Source organism: Heterodontus francisci, chromosome 8, assembly GCF_036365525.1.
Source record: "Heterodontus francisci isolate sHetFra1 chromosome 8, sHetFra1.hap1, whole genome shotgun sequence".
Classification (NCBI taxonomy): domain Eukaryota; kingdom Metazoa; phylum Chordata; class Chondrichthyes; order Heterodontiformes; family Heterodontidae; genus Heterodontus; species Heterodontus francisci.
This window is the reverse complement of record NC_090378.1, coordinates 74,783,612-74,797,351: the sequence shown is the minus strand read 5'-3', so window position 1 is coordinate 74,797,351 and position 13,740 is coordinate 74,783,612. Positions and strand designations below refer to the sequence as shown.

Below are 13,740 nucleotides of genomic sequence, written 5' to 3'. Positions count from 1 at the left end.
GCCCGTCATGCTCTGAAATTATTGAACTCAATGTTCAGTCCGGCAGGCTGTAGTGTGCCTAATTGGTAAATGAGATGCTGTTCCTCGAGCTTGCGTTGATGTTCACTGGAACACTGCAGCAAGCCCAGGACAGAGATGTGAGCATGAGAGCAGGGGGGGGGGGGGGGGGGGGTGCGGACTGAGCGGAGGTGTTCCGCAAAGCGGTCACCCAGTCTGCGTTTGGTCTCCCCAATGTAGAGACGACCATATTGTGAGCAGCAAATACAGTATACTACATTGAAAGAAGTACAAGTAAATCGCTGCTTCACCTGAAAGGAGTGTTTGGGGCCTGGGATAGTGAGGAGAGAGGAGGTAAATGGGCAGGTATTACACCTCCTGTGATTGCAGGGGAAGGTGCCATGGGAAGGGGACGAGGTGGTGGGGGTAATGGAGGAGTGGACCAGGGTGTCGCGGAGGGATAGATCCCTTCGGAATGCTGACAGGGGAAGGGAGGGGAAGATGTGTTTGGTAGTGGCATCACGCTGGAGGTGGCGGAAATGGCGGAGGATGACCCTTTGGATATGGAGGCTGATGGGCTGGAAAGTGAGGACAAGGGGTACCCTGTCACAGTTCTGGAAGGGAGGGGAAGGGGTGAGGGTAGAGGTGCGGGAACTGGGCCAGACACGGTTGAGGGACCTGTAAACAACAGTGGGGGGGAACATTTGGTTGAGGAAAAAGGAAGACATATCAGAAGAGCTGTCATGGAAGGTAGCATCATCAGAGCAGATGCGTCGGAGACGGAGAAACTCGGAGAATGGAATGGAGTCCTTACAGGAGGCAGGGTGTGAAGAAGTGTAGTCGAGGTAGCTGTGGGAGTCGGTGAGCTTATAATGGATATTAGTAGACAACCTATCCCCAGAGATGGAGACACAGAAGTCGAGGAAGGGAAGGGAAGTGTCAGAGATGGACCATGTAAAGGTGAGAGAAGGGTGGTAATTGGAAGCAAAGTTGATAAAGTTTTCCAGTTCGGGGCGGGAGCAGGAAATGGCACAGATACAGGTAAACTGCACAGTTAGGAACACTGGCTACCACTTGGTTCATTAGTCTCTGAAATGATGCTGGGGCATTTTTTAGCCCGAATGGCATCACTGGGCATTGGAAAAGACCATCCGGTGACAAAAGCCGATATTTCTTTAGCTTGGGGTATTAAAGGAATTTGCCAGTATCCCTTTAACAAGTCTATTTTTGTAAGAAACTTGGCACTGCCCACTCTGTCAATACAGTCTTCCAAGCGAGGGATTGGGTAGGAGTCTGCTTTTGTTACTGCATTAACTTTTCTATAGTATATACAACGTCTAGTTGAACTGTCAGGTTTAGGCTTTAATACCACTGGTGAACTCCAGCTGCTTTGACTGGGTTCTATTAGGTGGTTCTCCAGCATGTATTGGATTTCTGTTTTTACTTGGGCCTGCTTCTCTGGACTTAAACGATAAGGATGTTGTTTTATAAGAACGGATTCCCCTACATCTACATCAAGTGTGACTAAGGATGTACATCCTGGCTTATCCCTACAGACTCTTTTAAAAGCTGTGAGTAGCCTTGTTAGGTCGTCTCATTGGTTTGCAGCTAAATATGCAAGCATAATGCCCAATCTCCCTCGCAATTCAGTATTCGCTAACCGGATAGCAGGAGGTTCAATTTGAGAATTGTCTCAGCCTCCTTCTACCTCATCCTCACTATCCCTTTCATCCTTCACTGCCCCTACTACTTGACATACCTGTGCTTACTTGTCCTCTTCCCAGCGATAACATTGTTTTATCATATTGATATGACAGAGCCGATTCTTTTTCCGGTGAGCTGGGGTATGAATCAAATAATTTATTTCATCAGTTCTCTTGACCACTTTATATGGACCACTGAACCGTGCTTTGGTCTTCTGGATCCACACAAGTCCCACTGGAGGAATCCCATGCGTTAACCTTAATAGTTCCCAGCAATACTTTGGCGGTACCACTCTCTGACGAACAACCGTCCAGTCTTCATCCGCAGGTGCGTGTGGAGGTTTCCACTTTCTCATCAGAACCCAATTTTCAATATAACAGTCTTCTGGAACTCCTTTTGCCTCAGCTTCTGTTTGAGCTGATTGTGCCATCTTTTTCAACTCTGGATTAGCTTGCTAAGCTGTGATCAGAGAAGATTTGTTAATATTTCATTTAGATTATCCAAATACCCAAAGAAAGTTTCAGATATTCGGCTATCTGACTGTGGTGCCAATTTTACCTCCGACAATGGAACTTGTTTAGCCATCGCCCGGGTTACTACACAAGCAGGAAAAATTCCTGGAACCTTTTCCTGCAACTGTTCTGTCTCTTTAACTTCACTTGGTTTTTCCGTGACTACTGAAGAAGCTACTACTTTTGCTCCGGTCAAATCATTCCCAGGAGTAGATCAACTCTGTCTACTGGCAATCTATGGACAACTCCTAGTTACCGTTCCAGACATTAGGCCACACTCTAGGTGCACCTGATACAAAGGTACGGGTATACACTCCCCGCCAATACTATTCACTAAAACTTTAGCGTTCAGTGCGCTCTCTGATGCCACGGTTATGCCTTTCCCTAGCAGAAGAGTTTGTGTGGTTCCTGTATCCCTAAGTATAACTATAGGTTTACCTTCCTCACTTGAGGGATAAGGAGCTACTTTTCCTATCGACAAGAATTCCCTATAACTCTCAAGTATCTTATTCACAAGGCGTACACTCAGTGTTCTTTGTGCTTGGCCTTACAGCTGCACTCAGAGCCACAGCCTGATCTGCTGTACTTTTGATCAGGGCCCCTTTCACTGCATTGGCTTTGTGCACTCCAATAGGTCCCATGGGTTTACCTTGCAACTTCCAGCATTCTGCTCGAAGATGTCCCACCTTGTGACAATGGCAACATTTAGGCTTGTGAACCTCACTTCCACCCTCAGCACCTCCCTTTCTGGCCTGAGGAGATGATCCTGGGGCATTTCATCGCTGCCCCCGGCTACTTGCCTTCCTTTCACCCTCCCACCTTCTATCCTTCTCGGGTTTGTGGGGGTGGCGGACAAAGGTATTGGGCTTATACACAAGTTCATAACCATCAGCAAATGGCCATTGAAACCTTCTGGTTCTCTACACGGGTTCTTACTAGTGGAGGGAGTGAATTTTTAAATTCTTCCAGGAGAATCAGTTCTCTAAGGTTCTCCTATGTGGCTTCCATCTTTAGTGCCCCTACCTGAGGATCAAAATTAATTTGCTTTACCCTCTCAAAATCTATATAAGTCTGCCCAGATAATCGTCGGAGGTTCCACAATTTCTGTCGGTAAGCTTCAGGGACACACCGAGAATAGCCTTTTTTGCCAGTTCATAATCTGCAGAAGCCTTCTCAGAAAGCATGGCATAAACTTCATGAGCTCTGCTTTGCACAAGCAGTGTCCAGCTTTCCTTTGGCCATTTCATTTGTTTGGCTATCTTTTCATAACAATGAAAAGTGCTCAATGTCCCTTTCCTCAAACTTACTGACAGCTTGTATAAATTTAAACATCTTTTCGCTGGGTCCTGGGCTGGACTCAGATTCCTTCTGACCAGAATTTTCATTGGAGTCAAGACCACCCTTTTGTCTTAGTTCCAGCTTTCTAATCTGGTATTCTCTTTATCTTTCCTCAAGTTCAAGTTTTTTCAATTCTATTTCTTTTTCTTTGTCAAGTTCAAGCTGCCTCAACTGTAACAGAATTTTAACTAATTCAACTGCACTATCCCTGTTTTGCTTTTTTCCTGTTCTTCCAATTTCAAATGGTGTGCTATTACTTCAATTATGTCTGGTTTCTTTGTGCCTGATTTTAACTCTAACACCAATAGTTCTGCAAACTCCTTTAGCTTAACCTTGGTTAAGTATCTCAAATCCCTGAGGGATACATTCTCCTTCCCCAGAAAAGTTGCAGCTACTGTTAAAGACATGTTGGTGGTGTAAACTTTATTACACAAGAAACCCAGTTCTTTTTATTTTTCATTTTTCAATTATTATTACCCTAGTTACAATTGTATGTCGTCAGTGTTGGGTTTATCCCAGAAAAAGAGAGCCCCCAATTAAATATGTTATGACCAAGGCGGGAGGAATGCACCGTTAATTCAGTCCCACTTCTCCACAGGTCACAACATATTCTTTAAATTTTTCCACTAGTTGCAAGTCAATCAGATACACTGTATTTCCCCAGAATAACCAGGTTTCTTTACTGAACAACAAAATTAACAGTTTATTATAAAACAAGTCTTAACTAGTATTGAAGTAAAACAATATCACATAGATTGAATGTTAAAATCCTGTATTAAATTTTTAAAAAGTCCCCTTTACCTTAGTCCCTTCACACTCACACACACACACACATATTCCAGTTAACCGAAGAAGTAAAAAAAAGGGTTTTTAGATTAGTGCTCTATTACAGACAAAAAAAGACACTTGGGCACATTACTTGCACACCCTGAAAAAAATAGATGAGACACACTGTACTAAACTGGCACACAGTCCAACCTCCGAGCACACACAGGTAGGATCGTTAGAATCTTCCAGAATTAGCTCTCTTCAGGCGGCATTGAAAAGTAATTTAGCAGGCCTTCTTGAAATATAGGAAACAAGACTAATTGACACACTGAACCTCACAGAGTCTTTTAGGGAATTGCGAGAAAATGAGCTGGGTTGTAATCTTCTGATCTTCCTTGGAAAGCACTCCTTTATCTGTCCTTTTTTCACACTTCAGCAGCACTTGATTTTTTAAAAAACATTCAGCAAGAATCTGGTCTCTTCCTCCAGAAGGTAAAACACATAGGCACACTGACTAACAACCAGAAATCTTGACAGTTTTCTGCCCAGCCAGATGTTCTGTTGCCACTGGGCTTGTCCGCTCAAAGGAGTGCTTGTCAATTTCTCCGTTGCCAGGCTTCTGCTCTCAGCCTATTCTGAGCCATGTGACAAACAGCAACATTGTTGCCAATCTGGCTCCCTCAGTCCCCTTGATTTTATAAAACTGATCCAACATTTATTTAGCTTAGCTATAAATTCCTTTTTTTAAATATATTTTGAACAAAACAGTCACTTTCATAACATTTCAGAGAGGAACATTTGGCTAGCATCTTCACCCAAATGCCACATTCACTAGCTCAAAAACTTTCTTTTATGAACACGATCAGCAAACTTATATAAAATTCTTCAGTTTAATAGCCAATGTCAATATCTTGTGAAAGATTAAGTTGGTCTATTCACTACAGTGTCAGCATTTATGCTGTCTCAGAAACTGCTGATAGGTAGTGGATTTCTCGATTTATTTGTCAAAATAGCATCAAGAGACATTGAAGAGTTGCTGATGATCTGTCTGCCTACACTAGGAGGCAACTACAAGGATGATCAAGGATTTGAAAATTATACAAGATATTGACAAAGTGTGACATGATCTAGTTTGTAAGTGTTAACTCTAGAATGAACCCTTGCTGTCAACTGCACCTGCAGTTTATTCGGAGAAAATCAAGAAAACCTTCTTACAGAATGCAGCAGATGAAATTCATTGCAAGATATCTCCTTCAGCTGAGAAAAACTTGATTATGAGTGCAAAGAAATTAAACCTGTTTTTACAAAAGAAAATTTCAGCTCTTTGGACAGCTCATCACTTGCAGATGTTTAGCCTCAAATTGAAATCGTACGTAATGCAATTGCAAAACAGCAGGTGGATGTAGATTCTTATCAACAGAGGAGAAAAATTCTGCTAGATTCCACTGAGGCAGGTAACACTGCTGTCAGTGAACTTTTATACTGTCTTTGAATAGTATGGTATCTGTTGCGACATCAAGACTGCTTTAGAAAGTGGCCTAATGTAAGAAACAACTAAATTTGCTGGAGAAAAAATGAATAATAGGAATTGCGAGATGAAAAAAGACCAAGATCCATCTAGTCAGCCTTCTACGAGCCCAATAGTCACATGATACAATTATAATGGAGTAGTTCACTAATCATAGCAATCAATCACTATCAGTAGACTATAACAAATCCAAACATGAGACATGGAAAATCTCAGTGGTGGAGATCTTTGGGAACTATAGGTCCAAACTCACCAGTTTCTCCCAAGCATGCTACACTTACCACACGATTCAAATTACCCATATATTGTATACATTATTTTTGTTCAAAGAGAAGTGTGACTGGGTATTTATGCCAATAGTTTTGATAATAACAAGAACTGTCTTCTATCTATTGGCTATTTATCTACATTATTTTAATTTAAATGTAATGAAAATGATATGCTAACCTAAAACCTTTTCTATAAGGCAGTGGGCTACAAGTTCAACTTTATCCAGTCACAGGTCCAAGATTATACATGGTTCAAAAAAAGAGTTAGTGCAAGATTCTAACGAAAAACTTGTCTTACAAATTAATACTTTATTAACATAAAATTAGCATATTTAGTCTCCTTTACCTTATATTAATAGATCAATCGTAGTAAACATGCAAGTCCCATACATCCACATTAATTACATGCAGCCAGCTGGTGGATGGAACCTTGGTATTTTATGTTACATCAGTATACCCACACTTTTTATGAACTATGGTGATCATCTTTGTCACCTGACTCTTCTTTGTCTTCTCCACTCTGCAACCTTTCTACTTTTCTGTGATTTACGACACATTCCTTAGCTCCTAGCAGTATTCAGCTGCTTTCCTTCAGTAATTTTCTCATCATTCCTGAACTAACTTGCCTACTGTTAATTATGTTATTTATTAGCTTCACAAACAGAGGTATAAACATCAAACTCTATTCTATCAGTGATTCTTGCTTAACCTATATTGAAGTTAAAAACAGAGAGTGCCCTGTTCTTCCTCCTTATCTCTTTATATTCCAACTATCTGATTCCCTGAGTTATCCAATTGTTGCCTTGACGACCTGTCTGCAGTAAATGTGAGTTTCTGACCCAGGTGAAGTCGACTTTCTCATAACTGTTTTATGTCAATGTATATTAGCTATTTTATGATCTATCCATAAAACCTACAGTAGTCGTATGTCAGCACACAAAAATCAAAAACTCCTCAGAAGGACTAAATCTTGGTAATTCTTTCTGAACGTAATCCATCTCTGTGGTATACAGAAACATAGAAAATAGAAGGAGGAGTAGGTCATTCGGCCCTTCAAGCCTGCTCCGCCATTCATTATGATCATGGCTGATCATCCAATTCAGTAACCTGTTCCCGCTTTCTCCCCACATCCTTTGATCCCTTTCACCCCAAGAGCTATATCTAACTCCTTCTTGAAAACATACAATGTTTTGGCCTCAACTGCTTTCTGTGGTAGCGGGTTCCACAGGCTCACCACTGTCTGGGTGAAGTAATTTCTCCCCGTCTCAGTCCTGAAAGGTTTACCCCGTATCCTTAGACTATGACCCCTGGTTCTGGACTCCCCCACCAACGGGAACATCCTTCCTGCACTTACCCTGTCAAGTCCTTTCAGAATTTTATAGGTTTCTATGAGATCCCCCCTCACTCTTCTGAACTCCAGCTAATATAATCCTAACCTATTCAATCTCTCCTCATACGTCAGTCCCGCCATCCCAGGAATCAGTCTGGTAAATCTTTGCTGCACTCCCTCTATAGCAAGAACATCCTTCCTCAGATAAGGAGACCAAAACTGCACACAATATTCCAGGTGTGGCCTCACCAAGGCCCTGTATAGATGCAGCAAGACATCCCTGCTTCTGTACTCGAATCCTCTCGCTATGAAGGTCAACATACCATTTGCCTTTTTTACTGCCTGTTGTACCTGCATGCTTACCTTCAGCGACTTGTGTACGAGAACACCCAGATCTCGTTGCATATTACCCTCTCTGTTCATAGCCGTTCAGATAATAATCTGCCTTCCTGTTTTTGCTACCAAAGTGGATAATCTCACATTGATCCACATTATACTGCATCTGCTATGCATTAGCCCACTCACTCAACTTGTCCAAATCACCCTGAAGTTTTGTGTCATCTGCAAATTTGGAGATATTACATTTAGTTCCCTCATCTAAATCATTCATATATATTGTGAATAGCTGGGGTCCTAGCACCGATCCCTGCGGTTCCCCACTAGTCACTGCCTGCCATTCGGAAAAAGACCCGTTTATTCCTACTCTTTGTTTCCTGTCCGCCAACCAATTTTTTATCCATCGCAATACACCACTCCCAATCCCATGCGCTTTAATTTTACATGCTAATCTCTTATGTGGGACTTTGTCAAGTCTTCTGAAAGTCCAAATAAACCACATCCACTGGCTGTCCCTCATCAACTCTACTAGTTACATCCTCGAAGAATTCTAGTAGATTTGTTAAGCATGATTTCCCTTTCGTAAATCCATGCTGACTCTGTCTGATTCTACCACTGTTCTCCAAGTGCTCTGCTATAAAATCTTTGATAAGGGACTCTAGAATTTACCCCACTACCGACGTCAGGCTGACTGGTCTACAATTCCCTGTTTTCTCTCCACTTCCCTTTTTAAATAGTGGGGTTACATTAGCTGCACTCCAATCTGTAGGAACTGTTTCAGAGTCTACAGAATCTTGGAAGATGACCAGCAATGCATCCACTATTTCTAGGGCCACTTCCTTAAGTACTCTGGGATGCATACCATCAGGCCGTGGGGATTTATCGGCCTGCAATCCCATCAATTTCCCCAACACCATTTCTCTACTAATACTGATTTCCTTCAGTTCCTCTCTCTCTCTAAACCCTGTGTTCCCCATTATTCCTGGTATGATATTTGTGTCCTCCTTTGTGAAGGCAAAACCAAAGTATGCATTTAGTTGGTCAGCCATTTCTTTGTTTCCCATAATAAACTTCCCTGTTTCTGACTGTAAGGGACCTACATTTGGCTTCACCAATCTTTTTCTCTTCACACATCTACAGAAACTTTTACAGTCAGTTTTTATGTTCCCCGCAAGCTTACTCCCGTACTCTATTTTCCCCTTCTTAATCTATCTCTTGGTCCTCCTTTGCTGAATTTTAAACTGCTCCTAATCCTCAGGTCTGTTGATTTTTCTGGCAAATTTATATGTCTCTTCCTTGGATCTAATGCTGTCTCTAATTTCCCTTGTAAGCCATGGTTTGGCTACCTTTCCCATTTTACTTTTGCGCCAGAAAGGAATAAACAATTGTTGCAATTCATCCATGCGCTCTTTGAATGTTTGCGATTGCCTATCCACCGTCATATAGAAGATATCAAAAAGAAGAATTTTTATAACAATATTTCCCTTCACAAGCTAAACTGTTTTTATATATCCAGGCAATACTGCAGTTGGGATCATTGTCATTGACACTTGTTCCCCTCGATCTACATTCCATACATAATATACAAAACACATATGAGGATCTAAAGATAGCAAAACAAAATGGCTACAGGCCTTGTACTCACTCTCCGAAAAATATCCTGAGCTTCCTCCTTCGACATTTTTGGAGGTCTGATAAGAAACACTCCAAGTACTAATATCCCTCCTGGCAACATTCTGGAAACCTGGTACACATGGGAAATAGTTGAATAATGTATATATTGACTCATTCTATATTAAGCACCTTTATCATTAAATCAAAGTATATAAATAAAAACAAAAGACAAAATCCTGAATACAATGAAGGTATCATGTCTTAAATTAAGGCAGAATAAAATGTATTTTTTGAGTGAACTGAAAAATGGTCAGTAGTCTAGAGAACCTTGTTAAAATTATTAAAATATAGCAGTCCTCCTATTTAGTGGAGAAGAAAAAAAGAGTGGCAGAAGAGGAGAAACGGAGTAGAAAAAAGTCAAGGGAGATGAACAGTAGAGAAATGGAAGCCAATGAATAGAGAAAAAGAGAATCATCAATAAGATATGAGGGACAAGTAAGAAAGTGACCATATTATCCAAATTACAGTATGCAACACCACAGACAATTAACTAGTTTCTAAAATTTGGTACTTGGGGTACATATTTGATTGAAAATCCATAAGTTTTTTGCAGTACCTAGTACTTCTGTGGGTGGTGTATCAACGTCAAAGGTGTCACTTTTTTCTGCCACAACCTGTGTTACACATGATAGCCGCTTTATTTTTAAAGTAAGAAGATATCATCTTTTGGCAATCTGGTCACCTAGATACCACTAATAGTTAAAATAGAGTCTGAAAAATGTTTCACTATTAATTTTATTCTTCAGCTTCTAATGTTCATAAATTGAGGAAAAAGTTACATTCAAAATGATGTAATTAAATTTAGCCATTGATTTTTCTTTTAATGCCTTAAACCTTTCATTTGAAGGCCTCAGCCTCTCCCAAAAGACTAGGCTTGCAAATGTTATTTTTGACCAAAGCTGTAACTGACCTGTATTTGGATTATGCAGTACCTAATTTCCCAAGATACATCACTACACGACCGTCAGCTGTACTGATGCAAGAGTACAGCACAGGGTTGTCCAACACAGGGCCCGCAGGCCAGGATCTGGCCCGCGAAAGGTTTCCATCCAGCCCGCGGTGGTATTTCAGAGATGAGAAAATGTCTTCCTCTTTCAGCCCAGCTTGTTAAAACATCGTGCTGTCAGTTTCACAGCTGAAAGGTGTTGACATCAGAACAGCGGTTTAGGAATGTCAGACAAATTCAGGGTTTTCCGGCGGGCTTTTATAAAAAAGTTGGAACCCACGACAAAACCCCGAAACTGTCCACAGTTCAGAAACCGCTGATTTTTAAAAACCTGATCAAGCAGTCACACTTCCTGCAACTGTCGGGGGCGGGGGTGAGGGAGGGGGAGGCAGAAGAGACGGGGCGGTGGGACAGAGGGGGTGCGGGGGCGGGGCAGGACGGGGGCAGAGGGGGGGGTGGACAGCGGGGGGGGGGGAGCGAACAGCGGGGGGGGTGCGGACAGCAGGGGGGTAGGGTGGGGGCGGACGGGGGGGGGGGGCGGACGTGGGGGGGAGGGGCGGACAGAGGGAGGGGCGGACAGAGAAAGAGAGACAGGGACAGAGAGAGCGCCCTTGGGAACAGAGAGAGAGAAACTGGTCGGGGACAGAGAGAAAGTGGGGGAGGGGATTGAGAGAGAGGGAGGGGACAGAGAATGGGGGGACACAAAGAGTGAGGATGATATGTGGGGGTACAACATAGGGTGCGGAAACAGGGAGGGGGAAAGGCGGGGAAACAGAGGGAGGGGGAAGGAGAGAAGGAAAGAGAGAGAGAGAGGAATGTGATCAAGATCATGGCTGACAGCTGAACATCTTTCCGGAATATTCCACATTACTGCAACTAGTAATGTAACTGTAACTGTGGTGGAAAACATTGACTACTCGAGCAAGCAAAAAATGCCAGGTATCTCACTAAATCAGTGTCCAAAATAGTGATGAGAATCTAAGTCAATAAATTAATCTTCTCATTTAAAGCTTCTTCACAAATTGCACATTTGTTGTTGTTTTGATTAATAGTAAGATAAACTTTTAATGCCTTTATCTTTCCGAAATTGTCACACCGACACCCTATATAAATCAAAAATTGTAATGTAGTCCCCCAAGCATAAAGGTTGGACAACCCTAGTGCAGCAGTTTCCATTCAAATATTTCTTAAAAATGACGTGAAGAAAACTAGAGAACAAATTTTAAAATACTTGTTCAAGTAAAATTTACAATTTAAAAAAAAAGCAGAGACTATGTGCCTGTGAGTGACACAAACAACCAATTATACACCTAGCATTGCTTGTGTTGTACCCCACACATTTCAGGAAGTGCATTAAGATCAGAGCTTGGAATTCACTGCAATGGTGATGATTGCCATAAGTTAGATCAATATGCTCTCTGATCTTCCAGTAGCAAATTTATGGCAAAATTTGCTGGAGAACTGATTAGAATATGTCGTAGCAAGCACAACAATGAATCAGAAGTGGCACAGCCAACGGTTAGTAATTGAATCATGGTTGGAAGTTTTAATAGCATGGGTATTTAAGAACTTTAAGTCAACATGAAAATGATCTTGGATTTTTCTTTGCCCAAAATCCAGCAGCAAAAGGCTTGAAAGAAATTCGCCAGATATCTGCTCCTGACTTAAAAAAGACAGGAGCCTTATTAGTTACCATACTGATTAAATGTGAACTGTTTATACCTTTAGCGAAGAGCGAAAGTATAATTTCTGTTTGAATTCAGACATGTAATTAGGAACCATACAAAAGTAGCAACTTAGGCAAAATATTCTAACCCTTCTTCCTTTTTGTGCTAAAAGCAATCTGCAGCCATTTAGTCCTGGCTTGCTGATGTTTTTTTGTGAATCCTAGACTGAAAAATTAATTGCTATTCCTATAGTGTTTAGTCCTACTAGTGAAATAACAGGTTGGAATAGTTGTAAAGTATCCCTATCATTTGTTAAAACCTGCAAAACTGATATCCCTTTAGGAACACAGGAACAGGAGTAGGACATTCAGTCTCTCTAGCATGCATGACCTTGAATTACATCATGGCTAATCTCTAAATCTTTAAATCCATGAAGCTGATTTTTATTAAATCAAACAATGAATTTAAATACAGGCAAAATTAATTAAGAATGAGTAAACAAGTCTTAGAGGTTAGGCTTTATTTTTACATTTACAATTACACCTTCCACAGTGTTGCTATATTTTTACGTTCTTATATTATTTAAATAAAAACATAATATGTCTGATTGTAAAAAGGGTCATCGGTGAGCATAGTACTGATTCGTATTTTTTAAAAGGAAAACTAATTGATTCATTCAGTTGATTTCAGAAGAAGTTATTTGTAATTAAAGATCAAACTCACAGTGGAATGAAAATAAGAGAGATGAAATAGCAATTGATGATTAAATTATAAAGCCACCAGAACTATTCTTCGAACATCTAAGAGGCAGTGGTAATCACAGTGGTGTTAATTCTGAAAACTAGCAAATACCACTGATTTTAAAGGGAAGCAAAGCTGTAAACATTTGCTGTTCAACCATTTTGGCAAGGTAATCAGCAGAATGGCACATAATTCCCTGGAAATTATGGCATTGTTTAATAATGGAGTGAATTACATACACCATAATTTCCTGGGAATTTTGCGCCATAAAATTTCTTGGGAATTTTGTACCATAAAACAACATAAATATGCAATTGCAATGGCACATGTCTCAGGATTTCAAAATTTCAGAGTTCAGCCTTAAATCCCATCCACCAACCTGCCATCAACTAACATGCAAGCATTTTTGGCCTCCAAACTCTCCTCCCACGACTGAGAGATTGTAGCCCCACTCCCTAACAATGAACAAGATTTTGCTCCCCATCCCATCAATGAGCAAGATTTCTTCCACTGGCTGTTAACTGTTAATTCCATTCCAACCCAATCTCCCAGTAGTTGCGGTGGCCCCTTACAGGCTACCTCTACCCCACTTTACTTCCACTTTTATAGTAACCACACCTCCTCACCTAACTGCATTTTCCATCCACATCACCCTCTCAAACTCGCTGATTTTCTCCTTCCACAATTTCTCAATCCGCAACCCCCACTAAATCCGTCTCAACACTCCCTTCTTTTCCCTCTCCACTCCTCCTCCCTTTCCCCGACACCTCATATCTCTGTTCTACTCCGCAGTTTCATCTCATCTTACGTCTCATCCGACGCATTAACAAAAAACTTTTTTTCTTCCTTTCAGGTGTTAAGGAACGCAAGCTCCAGCAGCTGATGGGGACGAATGCCCCTCCAGATCCTCCTTCCGCTTCACTTCCCTCT

The 13,740-nt window shown here is 41.3% G+C and overlaps 1 protein-coding gene across 7 annotated transcripts in view; it reads right to left on the bottom strand.

Annotated features, from left to right (window-relative positions):
* Nucleotides 1–13,740, bottom strand: part of odr4 (odr-4 GPCR localization factor homolog) — a 127,095-nt gene that overhangs the window by 87,123 nt on the left and 26,232 nt on the right. For all 7 annotated transcript variants that reach the window (XM_068037384.1, XM_068037387.1, XM_068037382.1 and 4 more), the window contains one exon: nt 9,428–9,526. In XM_068037384.1, the coding sequence (XP_067893485.1) occupies nt 9,428–9,526 (99 nt within the window). The remainder of the gene's footprint in view (nt 1–9,427; nt 9,527–13,740) is intronic.